General features: G+C 41.3%; 2 protein-coding genes across 3 annotated transcripts; one reads left to right on the top strand and one right to left on the bottom strand.

Moving 5' to 3' along the window:
• Positions 1-1,796: 1,796 nt before the first annotated feature.
• On the bottom strand, positions 1,797-10,136 carry sspn (sarcospan (Kras oncogene-associated gene)). Its single transcript, XM_080437073.1, has 3 exons — positions 9,740-10,136; positions 7,841-7,927; positions 1,797-3,316 (listed from the first exon to the last, which is right to left on the bottom strand). Exons 1-3 carry the CDS (start codon positions 9,953-9,955, stop codon positions 2,954-2,956), a joined length of 666 nt encoding a protein of 221 aa, XP_080293199.1. The 5' UTR covers positions 9,956-10,136; the 3' UTR covers positions 1,797-2,953.
• Positions 10,137-13,546: 3,410 nt separating this feature from the next.
• On the top strand, positions 13,547-16,527 carry bhlhe41 (basic helix-loop-helix family, member e41). Of its 2 annotated transcripts, none has more exons than XM_080437340.1 (5): positions 13,547-13,729; positions 13,834-13,900; positions 14,095-14,202; positions 14,551-14,662; positions 15,130-16,527. In XM_080437340.1, exons 1-5 carry the CDS (start codon positions 13,668-13,670, stop codon positions 16,125-16,127), a joined length of 1,347 nt encoding a protein of 448 aa, XP_080293466.1. In that variant the 5' UTR covers positions 13,547-13,667; the 3' UTR covers positions 16,128-16,527. The 2 variants fall into 2 exon arrangements, with proteins under 2 accessions (XP_080293466.1, XP_080293465.1); XM_080437339.1 differs by having other exon boundaries at positions 14,068-14,202.
• Positions 16,528-18,873: the final 2,346 nt, after the last annotated feature.

The following is an 18,873-nucleotide window of genomic DNA, read 5'->3' as shown; positions in this document are numbered from 1 at the left end:
AGTCTTTGTTCTCTGGTTTCTTGCTTTATTTTGGAAAATATTCATCAATTATCTTCTTCCAAGCTCATAGAAATAATCAATATACTGTATATTTTGTGACATGGCTGTTTTACAGAGATGGATGGAGACTATTAGTGATGCTCAATGGTTTTCTTTAAACTCAGCTGTCAATTTTTCCATAATGTTAATGTGATAACCTGTAGGCAATAATTATGTGTTCGCATAAGCAGGGTTAGTTTGGGTTTTGGATTCTGTCTTTTCATCTATTTAAATGTGAGGTGGGAGAGCCGAAAAAAAGGAAATCATGTGCGACACTGACACAAAGAATTGTATTCATAAAAATAAACTGTATGGCAATAATGAAAGCTTTCAAAACATCTTCTGAATCCACCATCGAGCACTTTCCTTTCTCATTATCCTCTATTTAATGTTGCACTCCTACACACTACAAGTTCAATCGCATTTCCAACAATGACAGCCCATTTTACCTTTTGCCACTCTGTTCTACATTCAGGTCATAGGTCAATACAGTCGACACTTAACCACTTTCAACCTGGTGTCCCTATTTTTGTCATGATGTCATTATAGGTGAACATAAAAGTAAGCAAAAAATAGGGCTTACTGTAAGAGGTTAATGAGAACAACACAAACAAAGGCGGCTCTCAGAGACTACTGTTTTAATAGTGGTAGTTTATGCAACTTCTAATTTTAGAATAGTTTCATTGACCTTTTATTTAGTAGTTCTTCCTAAAGGAAACTTGTAAAAACAAGTACACTGAACTTGAGTAGAAAAGTCAGACTGCCTGTCTGAATACCCCTTGTTCCACCCTGACCGTTCCCCCTCCCTTTGTGGCAGCAGCAGTTTGATTCCTACTGGCTCTTTGAGTCATGGCTTAAGCATACTTCGGCATACAACAGTGTCCCGTGCCGAAAATAGACGATCTACAAGCCCACAACGCGTTGTGTGAGCTCGATAGGCTATTTTCGGTGCTTGAATAAAAAATAAAAAAGTATAAAGGCTTTAGTGGTCAGGAGGGGCAGCCACGTGTCCACATATGCCTCAGCCCCCAACTGGCTGGGCGCCAGTCTGAAGCCAACGTCAGCGCTCAATGCCGCTCATAAAGTATAGTCCACCCAGGGTCATGTTACAGCTGTCAAGCCCAGGCGGTCAGTTTTTTTAAGCCTGTGTTGTTGTAGTATTTGTTTACTTAATAGAAAAATGTCAAATGAAAATAAAATAATTAAAGGCACCAAAGCATTTATACAAAATGTTTAGTGACATTTGCATATGACTGCACATCAACAAAACAAAGTTTGATCATGGAAACTTGCTAGCTCATTGCTTTTAGCCTACCACTGATGTGCAGTATTGCTACGCAGTTGTATAGATCAGGGTTTTTTTCAGGCCAAGGAGAGAGATGAAGCAGGGACCCCCACTACTGTCTATCGTAGTATCATGGTCATGATATTGACATGATACTGACCATGATACTGACCATGATACTGACATGATACTGACATGATACTGACCATGATATTAACATGATACTGACCATGATACTGACCATGATACTGACATGATACTGACCATGATACTGACCATGATACTGACATGATACTGACCATGATACTCACATGATACTGACCATGATACTGACCATGATACTGACATGATACTGACATGATACTGACCATGATACTGACCATGATACTGACATGATACTGACATGATACTGACCATGATACTGACCATGATACTCACATGATACTGACCATGATACTGACCATGATACTGACCATGATACTGACATGATACTGACATGATACTGACCATGATACTGACATGATACTGACTATGAATATCCAGTCGGATATTTGGAAATCGATGAGATGTTTTAGAAATTATATAAGCAACCCAAAATACAATAAAAATAAAGCTTTCATTTTAATCGGGTGTGGGGCGACGGTAAGGGACCTGGATAGGGGGCACTGGCCCAAAAAAGTTGAGAAACCCTGGTACAGATTATTGTATTGTAGCATCAAAACAGATGAGATCAGTATTAAATGAAAACAGATTAGATTTTTGCTTTGATTGCAACATTGCTAAATGTTATCAGTGACTTAAGCTACTGAATTATATCTGAACTCTATAAGCAAAAACTAAAAAAATAAGCATGAAGAAAGATTTTTGCTGCTGCATTCTGTCCTTCAGACTACTTGCTTCACTTTTATTGTGAGTCTGAAAAGCTCTACTTGCACAGAAAATTACATAAAGCCGCTTATGAACTTGATGCCTGTTTTCCAAATAGGGTCCTTCAGAGGATGTTGCCAAATGGCAATGCTATTTTTCATTAACATAACGAAAGGATTCAGCGTCCTCCTTAGAGCATGATTTATACTTTGTTGTGAGAAAGAGCATACTGTACATTGTGCATTAGAGAATCACACTCATTAACTCTCATTTACTCTCATACTGAATGAATCAAGCCAGTCTCCAGTTTTGGGATATGTGTGAGATGAATAACACAAATCAAATCCATTTTGCTTCCAGTGAAGTGGTTTAGTCTAGCATTTGTACTGTACATACAGTAGACTGTTTGTCACTGCAAGGTCACCGCTAGGTATTTCAAAGAAAATACCAAGACTAGAAAAATAGATTGTAGAAATTATCATTCATATAAAGTATACAAAGTTGTTAATATTGTATAGAAAAATTGTGCATTTTAAGTCATTATAATACCCCCTCCAAAAAAACAAAAAAAAGAGACAAAAGAAGTGGGAAAAGGTCAATATGAATTGCGAACAATAAAAACACTTATCCAAACCACAAAGCAGTGCTATAAGTGTTCCTCTTCTGTCCATAAGTGTGTAAAAAAAACAGCAGGCTGCATTAGCTACTCTACCCTCCATCCCACAGTGACCACCGTCACAATGTCAACACCTTGTTGTGATGTTACACCTTCTGCCACTGCTTCGAGGAGGGAGAGCCAATCTGCAGGCCGACAAAGAAGACCTGGTATCGGTGCTTCCACATGATAAAGGCCCCGACAGCACACACACACGCCTGGGCCAGATTCAGCACGATCTGCACCAGGAAGTACATGGTGAGCGTCTGGGTGATCACTTCACAGTCGCTGACCTCCTTGTAGGTGAATGTGCGGGCAATGGGGTCATCCGGGTCCAGTGTGCACATGCAGTCCTCCCCTGCTTTCTCACATGCCTTGAAGTTACTGGTCTGTGAGTAGTGGTGTCCAGCGAATGCCATTACCAAGACTGAGATAACTAGGCCTATTGTACATAGGACAAAGTAAAGGAGCTGTAAAGGGAAAACAGAAGACAAAGGGCAGAGGGTTAGCGCTATAGGAATGACTGGTTCTAGTACATCAGTGGTTCCCAAGCAGGGGTGCAATGCTCACTGGACGGCCTTGCACGCCGTGCCGGAACCTATTTGACCGGGAGCACACGCAGGCACACGCATAGATTTAAAACTACTTTAAATTCGCACCTCAACAAAGTTTTCAAAGGCTCCCGACTCACACCTAGCGAATTAACATAGGAATAAGCCTAGATGCATATCAATTGTCCATTGTGTGACTTGCAGTGTAGGTGTTAAGCGACGTGCGCGTCACGTCATTGAAATAGAGTGCAAGAGCATACCAAACTATAAAAAGTGCTCCTCGGAGCACAAGTCTCCGCCAGGTCAGGTAGGTTATTGTGGCCTCCTGGTGGCGCTATAAAAGGCCAATGTGAAAAGGGTGCCATTTCTTCTTAGGCCTGGCACGGCAATAGACCATATTCACACGGCGGCCATGTTTCTATGAAGTCAATGAAAGTAGCCACCCCGGGTGGCGGCACTTTCAATGTTAAATTCCAATATGGCCGCCGTGTGAATATGGTCTATAGGACACTGCATTCATAATTTGAGGCATTCTGTTAAAAAAAAATTGTTTGCTAAATTATACCTGCTGGTGGCGCTATAACAGGCCAATGTTAAAAGGGTGGCATTTTCTCCTCAACATAGTGTGAATGTGCGTGCAAAGTTTGACCGCAATAGGACGCTGCGTTCATGATTTGCGGCATTTTGTTCAGAACAAGCCACTACTGCAAACTTTAGATGTCAATCTTAGCCAATCATAATGGAATATGAAGAATCAAACACATCCATCTTGATCACATGACTATAGAGATCATGTGTACCGATTTGCTTGAAATTTGGATAAAATTGGAAGGAGTAATATAAAAAAATTTGTTTTACATAAGTCGGCCTCCTGGTGGCGCTATAAAAGGCAGATGTTAAAAATGCAGGGCAAAGGTTTTTCCTTGACCTCTAGGGAGTGTGCATACAAAGTTTTACACAGATCGGTGCAGTTATAGGTAAAAACACGAATCGGCCTGTTATAGCGCCACCATGAGGCTGATTCTAAAATATTCAAGCGGCATTTCTTCCTCTGCATAGTGGAAATATGCGTGCACATTTTTACGGGAATTTCATGCTGTGTTCATGATTTGAGGCATTTTGTTCAAAACAGAGCACTCCTGCAAACTTTGGAAGCCATTTTTAGCCAATCAGGATGGAAAATGGAAGATCGGACAGATCTGTGTTGATCACATGACTATAGAGATACTGCGTACCGATTTGCGTGATGTTTGGATAAAATCTGTATGAGTAATATCCAAAAAAATATTTTGCACAAATCTGCCTCCTGGTGGCGCTATAACAGGCCCATGTGAAAAATTTGGGGCAGAGGTTCTGAATTGGCATCCAGGGAGTGTGTGTGCACAGTTTCGCAGAGAGCGGGCCAACGGTGCCGGAGATTAGCTGCTCGCAGACAGATGGACACACAGACACACGGACACACGGACACACGGACGGACGGACACACGGACGGACGGACGGGCCTTTCGGCCTGGCGGAGACAACGAGCATTGCATGCCTGTTCCCAAGCTGTGTGCCGAGGCACACTGGTGTGTCATGAGTTCATGTGTGCCTTGGGATTTTGTGAAAACCACACATTATTATTGCTATATCAGTACTTTGTGTGCACTAATTTCCCAATACAGAGGCAGATTGTATGCCGTAAAAATATATTTTTAAAGAGGTGGTGCCATGGTTTTGCACTTTTTCTGTTTTTCATGTGTCTATGAGGTTGAGGTTGACTTCATTAAGCCCCCTGGTGGTGTTTTTATGGTGTTTTATGTCTTCTCTGACTATTTTGAGTTTCTACCTGGAGACTGAAACCTTGAGGGTCAAACGTGCCAATAGAAAAACAGCGCTTTAGTGACATAGTAAAAACATACCCTCCCCCTCATTATCATAACACAACAGGTGTGGGCATGATGAGGAGGAGGGACTAGGACAGGTAGGTGGTGCTAAGGTGGTGGAGGAGGTGCTAAGGTGAGAACCAGGTATACTTAATGAACTGGAGGCGTGTCCACATAAAACATAATTTTAACAATTTCTGTACACTTTTTTGAAAAAAATCTTCCTCCTAGTATAACCATATAATAATACCTGATGATTATGTTTTAGGGGGGGGGGGGAATCACTGAAAATCATGGCACCCCTTCTTTAACTTTTTATTTTGCACTAGTAAATAAAATTTAATGTTTACAGTGATAGTCATGTGATAAAATGTTACTGATGTTATTTTGCACAGATATGAATACACAGGTGTGCCTTGAGATGTTTACTTGCCATTTGGTGTGCCTTTTAAACCAATAATGATTCACATTGTAAGCATTTACATCGACAGTGTGAGCTCTAGGTCTGGTTGTATCATGATTAATTCAGATCCCAGTAAAGTAAAGTAATATAGGTTTCGAGATCGGTTGGTATACATTGCTCGCTGCCCATGGCAGTGTTTATTTCCACACAAAGCAGACAATACAGTAAATGCCTGCAGAACATGGCTATTGACTACAGTCTGAACTTAAGACTAAGAGTCAGGGCCTTAACACAATGCTGATGTGATGTACCTGGATTTGAACCCGGGTCTCCCACATGGGGAATCAAACATCTACTGCTCATACAAAGGGGAGTCCTCTCTGCCCAAGTGAGATCTTAGGCTGCTGGGCTACAAGGCAGTGTTACTCTGCAACACACACGTGACACTGTTCATATGTGAACCTTTGCAGCTATGGATACGTCCAACCTTTTTTCCACATGCTGTGTGAGTGCCTTTTTGTAGTTTATGTAATTGTACAATCTCAATAATACTAACCCTTCATCTAAATCCATCGCTTATATAACAGCAGCCCTCATTCCCAGTTATACGCTACTTATGGAATTATGCAAGCAGTCAATGTTGCTTGAAACGGCATTTACGTTGATTTCAAAACAGCTGTGAAATCTGGAGAATTCTTGTTTACCAGGAGATAAATGTGAATTGGGATTTGTCAGGCATTGGCCAAACACCTACAGTTGGGCAACTCTAAAAGGAAATATTCTGAAACCCCCCCCAAAACTGGAAGGAGTCCATTCTCATATTCAGTTGTTTACAGACCACTAAAAGAAAAACAGTTTTGAACATGTTTTGAAACACAAAGGATGGCTTTTAGGCAAATCATCTGAACACATCGAACACCATGATTAAAAATTATGGTTTAAAACAATTATACCCACCAAACTTGGCTTTCATTTGCTTCTTGAAAGATTTTGCCACAGGGACAATGTTATGAATCAGTGACCTGGCTGTGGATTCAATTCACCAACTCTAAATATATAGAAGAATTATTGAACCATGTGGCCAATGAGCTGGATTATAATTTTTTTTCTGCTTTATATAAATAGACAGGAAAGGAGGATGGAGGAAGGCGGATGACATGCAGCAAAGAGATGGTTTCGAACCCAGGCAGGCTGCGGGAAGGTCTAAACGTTAAACCTACCCGCAGCTGGCCTGGGGATAAATAAGGCTTTAGACTCTAAAGCCTTATTTATATGGTATGTGCCCTTACCAGTCACTGGTTCATCCAGGATAAAATCATATTTTTGGCTTCATTAAAGGTAGCATATTAAATGGGAAACAGGAAATAAATTATATAACATCCTAGCACAAGCTAGATTTGAACCCCTATAAGTAGTATGGTGCATGTCAAAACTAAGCATGACCAAAATATCATTAATGTAAAATACAAATGTGATAGTTTGATAGTTGATTGTTAAGACCACTTAAACAAATCTTAAGATATTGGTGCACATAAAACCTGAAAGACTTAAACTGCATTTAGTGCATTTAAATTGCATTTAGAGTATATTTTGGGGCTTATCTTTATGCCCCATGCAAACACCACTTTGTTGTCTGCAATGCTTCTCCGGACAGTATGTATTCAAGAATTCAATTCAAGAATATTAGATGGTGTTATCCAGTTCAGGGTATTGTGGTTCTATGGACCTGGGCTATATTCTATTCTATTCTATATTATATCTAGTCTATTGTCAATTGTGTTATGCAATAAAGTTACATTCAGTGAACATTCTCATTCACCCTTTGGAATCCTACAAAGCTCTTAAAATCTGGAATGCATCTGATGTCTGCGATCCTATTCACAGTTATGTGAAATAAAGCCATCAAGTAGTGCTGGCCTTGCAGTGTCAGTGTATAAACCATGACTCTCTGCTGAGGCCTTTGTTTGGTAAAAGCCCTGCATACTTTCATTGCAAATAAGACTGTGACTGTCTCTGTGATTCCAACCTCTATAGTTGAATGAGAGAGACAGGCTTGCATTTGATAAAGAACCCAATTTGGCACCATACACGATGTGACAGATTGCCCATTAGAGAGGGTTTTGTTTCTTTCCTTTCACCTCTACAGGAAAGATGTGAGAATGCATCTGAACTCACCTTAAAAATGAACTGCAGAAAATTCCTCTCATCAGGATGATAGGTGATGCAATACAAGATGAAGCCCACGACAGAAACCAAACACAGCTATAACAAGACAGCAGAAAACATATCATATAAGCTTGGTTACCTTCACTAATATCACACTCGACATTTTGAGTTAGCATAAATAATCTTCTTAATCCATGTACAAATTGCACATTAATTCACAAATGTAATGCTCTCATAAATAATTGTACTACACTGCACACCACCTATACTAAAGAATATTGCTTCATGCAAATTCTGTTTTGCCCCAATCATCATGACGGCACTATTCAGCATTAATATGTCATCTGTTTACATTATCACAGCAATAGCAAATTAGATCGTTTTCCTCCTCTTTGGGATAACACACACCCACACTCATGCTCTCTCTGTGCAATTGGAGTCTTGTGACTAACATTCAGCATCTAATTTAAATGTTTTCCCCAGGTTCTTAAGCGGTCAGGATTCTCTGGAAAGTTCCTGGTGACCTCAGTGTTTTTCACTCAGAAAACACTGAATCTCGTGAGGAGCTAACTCGGGATGTTGAAGTGTCCAGAGTTGTTATTTGATCTGTGATAGGCTAGCATGGTGGACTGACCAAGCAAAAAACAAACATGTTGTTCTTAGACTAATTTGTGACCTTAAAGCAGTTGGATCATGAGGGATATTAACAATGTTCAATACTGTTAACTAATTATTTGTTTTATTAGAAATTGCATATGGACATATACTGTAGTCATAAGAATTAGATATATTTTTTTTGTGTGTAATCAACTATAGGTTTGTGGCAGTATAAATGTTTGGAGCTTGCAGTATCTCTTGTAGCCTATGTGAAAATATGAGTCCCACAATGAGAGAAATTACATCAGAAATCAAATGGTAAATGGCATGTTGACAATATTCTCTCTTGCACAAACATTACATTGTTCACTTACAGTACTTGTACAGAACAGGCCATTGTGATTGTTGCTGCAGTGTTATTTTAATGTCAGTTCAACACTGATGAAATGATTAACTGGAGCTATATTTAATACAGTAGACCATTTGATGTGTCTTTAAGATTGTTTGTGTAAAAGGGCTCTCTGTTCATGAGGGACTTGAAAATGGTCATGACTCATAATGTCCATGTGCAGTGCACTGTATATGGCTGAGTCATACTGCTCAGGGGGAACTTTGTTTTTAAGAGCTAAATCACAGTCTCCTTTTAACTAGTTTTAAAAAGTTGAGACAGGTTAGATTAATGACATCTCCTCTTCTCTTTCTTTTCCCCCATATGTGTGTGTTTGATAGGATAGGACAGATGGCAGAGATGACAACGAGGGGAATCTATGTATACGTTACATATTTACAGGTGATAAGGTATTCAGTAGCTTCATGCATCAAGGGGCAGGCTGGATTGAGGCATGCTGGGACAGGGTTGAAACAGGGACAGGCGTAGGGGTGGTTGGTTTGTCACACCAGATATTCTTTATTCCCTACACATACCAGCACAGACAAGAGTAGGTGCAAGCGGGATTGGAAAATGGAGATGGATGTGAAGATCAAGTCGATCAAGTGGGTGAAGTCCTGCGATTTATAGAGCAGGACAATACCACAGGGTTTTCCTCGCTTACACTTACAGTGCTGCCTGTACCTTACCCAGACAAGTCTAACCTACAGTATGTGCCAAATTAATGCTGACATGCGGTGAGCTGAGGTGAGATGATAAACACAAGTGGGGAGGGCATACACACAGTAAAATCTGGAGTTAAATGAACACTCAAGATTTGACTGTGAAGCCGCTGAGGGTCATGCAGCAGGGTGAGGTTCCATGCGGAATACGTTGACTGTTGTGTGGAGATGGTGTTAGTAGTGCATAAGGACGAGGCTTACAATGATCCCGGCCCAGTGAGGCGTCTCCCTCGCCATCAGCGAGGGGCTGACGGCCAGCATGAGGAAGGCCACGACTGCGACGGCGACCCCCAGCAGCAGCTGGAGGGGGGCGACGAGCACGGGGACGCGGCAGCCCCAACACTTGTGGGCGTCCTCTGGCGCCGGGCCTTCATCATTCTTATCCTCCTTCATCTTCTTCTTCTCCCCCTGTCCCATATTGCTTTAGAACCGCCTTGCCTTGTTAGCTCTCCAAATGGCTGATGTTTTGTTTTCTCTCTCTCTTGCTTTCTTGCTTTCTTTCTTTCTTTCTTTCTTTCTTTCTCTCTCTCTGTTAGTCTCTCTTCCTGCTCTTTGCTCTCGACTCTACTGTTGTGCTGTTTAGGGTGGACTTGCTGGCAGCCGCTCCCCCCCCTTTCCCCTCCCCTCCGCTCCCTGCCGAGGTCTCCTCTCACCAGAAGCCCATAGCTTGGCTGCTATTTGGAATCAGAGAAGGCTCTGAACTAATATGGAAAACATTTGGAGTGGATTCCTCGAGCGGTTCCATTGCCACATATAGAGCAGCGGCATACTCTGGAGGGAAGGAAGAGGAGGGAACGGGGGGGGGCGGGTGGGGGGGACGAAAGGGGGACTCCAACGTACGACTGGAAGCGCTGTTATGGGAAGTTACCTCTTGCAGGGGAGGAAGGAGATCATGCCAGGGTGGGTGAAATCACCCGGTGCAGGTTAAATAAAGACTGGCAGGGAGACATTCTAACGTGGGGGTGGGGGGCGGGTGATTGGATCATTCTTTGTCAACACTGTTAGACAAAAGGGCCATATGCTGCAGGCCAGAACGAGTCACATGATTAGGAGGAAGAAGAAATGTGATCATGAGACATGTGAGAGGGCATTACGTGTCTCTGATCCACTATGAAAATGATGAGAACATGTGGGATAACTGGTGGAAATACACCGAGACGTCATTGTGTAAGGAATGTAAGACACTTACACTTTTTGCCTATTTCAAATTATTTAAACAAACAATAATCATATGAGGATAAATAGTAATAGTATTTCAATACAGTTTACCAATAATGAATAGGGGGATATTCATCAGAATAAAACTACTTATGTTCAGTCGAATAGTGATAAAATGTATGAAAATATTTCACATTACAGGTGTCATTACTTAGCATCAAGCTGATATTTGTCAACAACACTTTTGTGGTCATAATGATTCATCATTATCAGACAATAGACTTTCAAATCCTGCTGAAGACTTTAACATGACACCTTTTCTCTCTGTCTTAAATGTGATTTATTTAACCATGTCACTTTAATGATGCATATGATACTGTGATATACCTACAGTTGCTGTTGTATGATGTTCTACCTGCACAGAAACATGTCTTCATTCTGTGCAGTGCCATCTATTCATTGCAAAAATGTTTAATCATGCACTTATGTAGCCTATACTAGACTTTGTATATTAGATTGGTCTGTGCCTTCCTGTTATTTTGTTCTGTATTCTCTGTTACTTTCTTCTCTATTCCCTAGATATTCTAACTCTTCCTGTAACTGCATGTTGAGAGCTTGTACAGAAAAATATTTCGCCCACTCTTTTACACCTGTAATAGTGTGATGTGATGATCATGTGACAATAAAGTTGATCCTGATGCTGATTCTGATATGTAACCTATTCAACCATATCCAAAACACTGACTCTTTGTTTCCATTATTGTTCATCAACAATTTTGAATTTGGAAACTAATAATGTGGTCTCTTCATTCATTTGTTCACCAAGTGATCTTAAAGATATTACTTAAAATGGCACTGATTGCCAATAGTAAATAACAAACAACAACATTAGAAGTGATATTCAGAAGTTTTACTCTTAAAATCACGAGGCTTCGATGGTTGTTTATTGGCACTGGAGAGCCAAAACAAACGCACAAGTGTGGGTGGGAAAGAGCACACACACACTCTCTCTCTCTCTCACACACACACACACACACACACACACACACACACACACACACACACACACACACACACACTACACACACACACACACACACACACACACACACACACACACACACACACACACACACACACACACACACACACACACACACACACACACACACACACACACAAGGCGGGACAGTTTGATAAGGAACTGCGAGGCACGTGTCTGGGTCTGAGCACACAGCAGCAAAGCCTATAGTGTCATGGGTTACCATAGTTACCGACAATGCACCTCATTATGGCGGGCGGAGAGGCACCAGCGGGCTGGCATGCATGACTAGAATCCGATTACTAGTTATTTTGTAGATTTTGATTATTATTACTAAACACGCATTAACAACTTCAACCCTATATACATTTCGGCCTTTTAAAAATAGCCGATCTAAGCTCACAATGCATCACAGAATGCATGCATTGTGAGCTTGTAGATCTGCTATTTTTTATACATTTGAAAACTTGAAATGGGACATAATGAGCACTTTCTACGTTTTGATACCAATACTTCTTGTACTTTACTCAAGTACATTTTGAATTCCAGACTTTTACTTGTAACAGAGTATTTCTATATTGCAGTATTGATACTTTTACTTAAGTAAAAAAAATGGTAGTAGCAGGCTGCTTTTCCCACCACTGACTAGGAGTCAACGTGCTAGTTCCGGGGACACAACATGCAAGTCAACACGCACAGAAACACCTCGTCTACTTCAAAGTGGCCGCCCCGCGCTGACGTTCCGCCTTTACTTCACATTTACCTCCAGTTCAATGGAGAGGAGCCTGCATTATGTTTCCCAAACAGCGGGTCGGGACCCATGCTTGGGTCGCGGACCAATTTCTATGGTTCGTAAATACCCCTTTATTTTTTGTTTTTCCAAAAATGCAAAAGAATGTCATGAATTAAAAACAAATGCAATGGTTTTTGAAATTCTAAGAAATCCCATAAATTAGAAAATAAATGTTCAAGAAAGTAGTGAAAATAGCAGATCAATGAGCTCACAAGCTTGTAGATCTGCTATTTTCACTATTGGGTCCTGGGGAGACATCACATTTCTCTTTTGGGTCTCGAGCTAAAAAGTTTGGGAACCACGTAGGCTACTGCTATATCGTCTCTCGGACATTTTACGCACGGATCATAATTGCAGTAGGAGTCAACGTGCTATTTACTATATTGATCAAACAGCCATAGCGTAGGCTAGCCTACTGCACAGAGAAGGTCCAATTAGCGGACTTTGTGCTGCTGCAGGCCAGGCTGCACGTGAGTTGGAAGCTTCCTACCGGGAGGCGGCGCGTGCGCTCTGGCTGCCAATGTTGCCAGGTTTTGTGAAAGAAATAAGCAACCAGGTCTATGAAAACAATACCAAAAGAAGCGACTACAGGCCAAATGAGCGCTCTAACCCTATTGGCTATTTGAAAATAGCCGATCTACAAGATCGGCTATTTTATTTTATTTTTAAATATTTTCAAATCCACAAAATCTTGTATGGGTGGGGGGGGGGGTCTCTGGCACAAAATATTTTCTAAAGGTCGGGTCTACAATTAGGCTACATATATTCATTTGGGGGTCCTTGACATGAAAATGTTTGAGAACCACTGGTTTATAAACAACATTAGTTAACAAGACCAAATAAGCAACTACACTTTAGAAACAAGCCCAAAAAAAAACGCAACCTATTTACAAGCAACTTTACAGAAAAACAAGCCCGAAGTCGCTTATAATAAGCGGACATGGCAACACTGCTTGCCACCACAGCAAAGTGGCAGCTCAGGAGGAAACTAGACATCATTCTAAAGGAGGACGATCATTGTGCAACATCTATAATAAACATCTCCCTGTCTGATCCCTGTCTGTGCGGATCTTGGAATAATAAAACATTTCCAAAGAGACTTCAATCAAAAGGGAGAAGAAGTGACAGGAGAAGTTATGGATGAAAGAATACCACATTTGCAGGAGAGACCGTTTATGGATCACGCCGATTTCCTGGGGTGAGTGAGTCGCTGCTTTGGCCAAACTCCTGTCAAACTATTTTAATAAGCTGTTGACACAACTATATAGAGACTAATCCTATACGTTTTGATTGACTTTATAGGGTGGATTATCCCTCTCTCTACATGTGCAAATCTAAAAGAGGAATGAAGCGTGAGGATGGTGGAAAGGTGCGGACAGTTCATTTGTTTTTTATGATAAGGAATTTAATGTGCAGCTATTAGTATACTATTCTAATAATGTGGCTTTTATCAGTTCATGGAAGCATAATGTGATCAACTGCTGGTGAACTAGGCCTATACTTTATTTAGAGCTGATGTCTCTGGTGTCGTTATAGGCTAAATGTTTTCTATCTTATCATCAGGACGCATATAAGTTGCCACACCGGTTGATAGAGAAGAAGAGGCGGGACAGAATAAACGAATGTATTGGGCAGCTGAAGGATTTGCTGCCCGAACATCTGAAACTGACGGTGAGATCCTGGAATTAAAGCTACTATTGATTGATTGATTGGTTGATTGAATACTTTATTAATAGTTTGAAAAAAAAAAAAAAAAGTACAGTTATATACAAGGTCTGCTAAAAGGATGAAACCCAAGAAAGCACTATCTATTTCTTGTTTCCATTGGGGTCCATGTGTATTCAATTCATCGAAACATTTAATGACAGACAAATATACAATACCCTGCAAAAACATCATATAAACTAGTAGTAATCAAAAAGAAAAATATGCTATTAGACCTGCGTTAAACTGTGTGGTTCATCACACAATGATCTTGTCAGTAGCTCATCATGGACCTCTTCTTGTCCCTCTTCTTAGACGCTTGGACATCTGGAGAAGGCAGTTGTCTTGGAGTTGACACTGAAGCATCTCAGCGCACTGACAGCTGTCACCGAGCAGCAGCACCAGAAGATCATTGCTCTACAGAATGGTAAGTCGGTGTGTGGATGATAGTTACACGTTTTCCAACTTTTGTGTGACATTTCAGAATGCACACTTTTTTGTTCAGGTCCGACAGTTACTTTGTAGATTTTGATATTACAAAACATACATTACCCACTTCAGCCCTATACATTTCGGCCATTTGGAAATAGCCGATCTACAAGCTCACAATGCGTTGCGATGCCAGGCATTGTGAGCCAACTTGTAGAGCTGCTATTTTCATAATATTTTTTTATACATATAATACATTTGAAAACTTGTGAAATGGGACACTCTGCATAAGTATTTCTACTTTTGGTAGCCTGCCTTAAGTACATTTTTGACACCAATAGCCTACTGTTGTACTTTTACTCACTTACTTGACATAACCTTTAGAATAGTCTGTGTGAAAGGACTTTTAATCAAAGAAAAATAACTAGCCTGCCCTAATATATCTATCCTATGTGATCTATATAGGAGAGCGGCCGATGAAATCACCCATTCACGCTGATCTGGACGCGTTCCAGTCCGGGTTCCAGGCGTGTGCCAAAGAAGTTCTACAATATCTGAACAAGTTCGAGAACTGGACGACGCGAGAACAGAGGTGCGCCCAGCTGATCGGCCACCTACACAAGGTCTTAACGCAGTTCCAGGCCGGCGCGCCTCTGGGACTCCAGCACCAGCAGTTACCCGCCGGCGGGGACGATGCGCACAAAGCCGACGCTCAGGCCAACTGCGTGCCGGTGATCCAGAGGACCCAAGCCGGGGAGTTTAACGAGAACACAGACACGGACACGGACAGCGGGTACGGGGGCGAAGCCGAGAAGAGCGACGGCAGATCAGAGAAGGACTGCGATCGCAATAATTGGGCGCAACAAGGACCCAACAAGGCGGTGAAAGTCAAGCAAGAGTTTGGGGACGATCGCGTTGCCAAGAAACCAAAGATGAACTGGGCTGGAAACGGCATATCATCGGGGATGGATCCGACCAGACCCGATCTGGCGTTCATGAACTCTCTGATGGGAATAAGTGGCGTGGGACAGCATCAGACCCCCTTTTGCATGCCTTTCTACTTCATCAACCCTTCCGTGGCGGCGTCGTACATGCCCTTGTTCGACAAGAGCAACATGGAAAAGTACGTGTACCCGGCGGCTGCTGCGGCCGCCCTCACGTCCCCTTTCCCCTGGTTGTATGCGGCTGGTCTGCCATCGCATCACGCCTCCTCCTCCTCCTCCTCCTCCTCCTCCTCCTCCGCTGCTGCTGCTGCAGCTGCAGCACAGACGGCCTTTGCCGGGTTTTCGGCGGAGAAGAGAAGTGACTTCGAGAGCTCCTGTCATTCAAAAGACTCCCGTCAGTCACCCGACATCAGTGACAATAAGTCAAACGGGGCTGAGTCTGAGGAGAGGGAGGACAGTGACGACGGGGATGGGGATGAGGGCGATGCAGCCCAGGAGAACAGCAATGACGGTACATAATCACATGACATTAACACGGGTTTTATTTTTTATTTTTTTGTCTTTGCTTGTAAAACGGGCTCATTTATCTGCACAGTAAAATCCCCCAGTGTCCATTTAAATCAACACTAAGGACTTCACTGTGTGTAGCCATGTATGTTATCGTCTAGCTCTGGTCCAGAGCGTTAGTGAGTTCTCTCTAACGCCCTGCCAGGCGCGCTGCTCTGCTCACAGACCGAAGATTCCACTACCGTGCGGGGTCTCCGTCTTTAGTAAAAAAAAAATAGACAAAACTACTTCGCTACTCACCGAAACAAAGGCTGTTTTGTGTTGTTGAAAGTCTACTCTCCAGGGTGGGAAGCCTCTCAGGACCCCACCTTCTCTGTATAATACACCTTTTTGGTCATAAAATTAAATATGTCCGCCAGACGGAAATTATTATTTACTTACTCCACTGCGCCCTCTACAGATCAGGTCAATATAAATTACCATTGACTAGATCTGTAGAGGACGCAGTGGAGTAAATCAAATAATTTCCGTATGGCGGACATAATTTATTTTCTGCCCAAAAAGTGTATTATACAGAGAAGGTGGGGTCCTGAGAGGCTTCCTGGAGAATAGACTTTCAACAACACAAAACTGCCTTTGTTTCGGTGAGTTGCGGAAAAGTTTTTTTTATTTATTTTTTACTAAAGACGGAGACCTCGCACGGCAGTGGAATGTTCTGTCTATGAGCAGAGCAGCGCGCCTGGCAGGGTGTTAGAGAGAACTCACTAACGCTCTGGAAAAGAGCTAGTTATCTATCGTCGTTGTTGTTGTTGTTGTTGTTGTTGTTGTTTTTTGTGCATTCTGCTAAGGAATTTATGGTAATCTCGTTTTTTATAAGCTAGTTTTAAGACGAACTTTTCCAGTAGAGATTCTCATTCTGTGTATACTGTAATATATCGTGGTGGGAGGGAACAGTTGTGACAGCACGTGCCTTTTGCACTTGTAAGAGATGAATTAATTGATTGTCGACAATGATTGACAGACACACTACCACACGTTTGTACGTGTGTCCACAAGGCCACATATTGTGCTGGAGTTAAGTTTTTCTTTTCTTTTCTTTTTTTAACCTTTAATGAAATATTTTAAAGTGGCAGTATCGGTGCCAAATGTTTGGCGTAATGGAACTTATTTATAAGTTATACATCTGATGTATCTATACATGTAGGCTATAATGTTGCAACTGACCTCTGCCAAGGTTATTATTATCAGCTTGGCTGACTGACTGTAAATATGATCACCTACAACAAGATAATAATTTGACTTCATGTAAATGTGCTTAAATAATAAGTGCTCAATGAAGTACAGTATAGCCAGTGGTGGAAAAAGTACTCAAATGTTTTACTTAAGTAAAAGTATCAATACTGCAATGTAAAAAAATACTTTGTTACAAGTAAAAGTCCAAAAGTATTGGTATCAAAATGTACTTAAAGTACCAGAAGTAGAAAGTACTCATTATGCAGAATGTGCCATTTCACAATTTTCAAATGTATATAATGTATAAAAATCTTTTGAAAATAGTCGGGGGCTATTTTCAAATGGCCAAAATGTATATAGGGCTGAAGTGGATAATGTATGTTTTGTAATGATAATCAAAATCTACAAAGTAACTAAAGTTGTAAAATAATTGTAGTGGAGTAAAAGTACAATATTTGCCTCTGAGATTGTAGTGGAGTAGAAGTAAAAGTATTGAAAATTGGAAATACTCCAGTAAAAATACCTCAAAATTGTACTTAAGTACAGTACTTGAGTAAATGTAAATGTAGTTACTTTCCACCACTGAGTATAGCCTACAGTAAGTAGCCTCTCCCTTTTGGTAGGCTGATTGGGAAGCTGATTATATGGTTCCTATGGAAATTAATGGTACCACTACCACTTCCTCCCCTTCCCCAAATGAACAAACCATTGCAAAATTGTAGTGCTCAATTTATACCCCACCCCAAGACGGTGTTGCGTGCCGAAAATGGCAGATCTACACGCACACAACTTGTTGCAATGTGTGATGCGTTGTTTGTGAGCTTGTTGGCTATTTTTTTGCGCACAACACTGGCGTGCAACGAAGTATATAATATACAAAAATCAGGCTCACGTTATGGGTGATGTGATGTGATGTTATGTCTGTTCTCCCACTTCAAGACTACTGAGTTTACTCTGGGTTTATGTTATTTGCTTATAATTTTCAAAGAAAGAAATTCCACTTCAGCAGTGAAAACATGATTAAATGCTACTATGTTAAACAATATAAAAAACTTTTTTTTTTAAAGGAAAGAAAAGGGGGAGAGCATATTGGTTTCTCCTGGTCCTGAATAACATTTCTGCACTGTTGAGTTACAGTGAAATGTACCTCTAACATCTTATGGTAGGATAGCACCTTAGATCTTTCATAGGCCTATTGAATGTACCTGAAGTTTCCCAGCTGTTGAAAAGTGTATGTGGGATGGTAAAAGCATACTCTTTGAGAAGTGCACTTTTTTCTGCCCATTGTAAATCATGCCCCCCCCCCCCCACACACACACACACACACACACACACACACACACACACACACACACACACACACACACACACACACACACACACACACACACACACACACACACCTTACAGCTATGCTAGTCAATCACTGTAGTTATATCTCCTATTTTCTTTGTTTTGACAAATCTCAAGACAATCCTGCTTGTGTTGTGTGTATTTAGGATTACACAGACACAACACAGTGTTG

This window comes from Gymnoscopelus braueri (genome assembly GCF_963280865.1).
Source record: "Gymnoscopelus braueri genome assembly, chromosome: 9".
NCBI classification, from domain to species: domain Eukaryota; kingdom Metazoa; phylum Chordata; class Actinopteri; order Myctophiformes; family Myctophidae; genus Gymnoscopelus; species Gymnoscopelus braueri.
The sequence above is the reverse complement of the archived record's forward strand: the minus strand, read 5'-3'. Positions and strand labels throughout refer to the sequence as shown.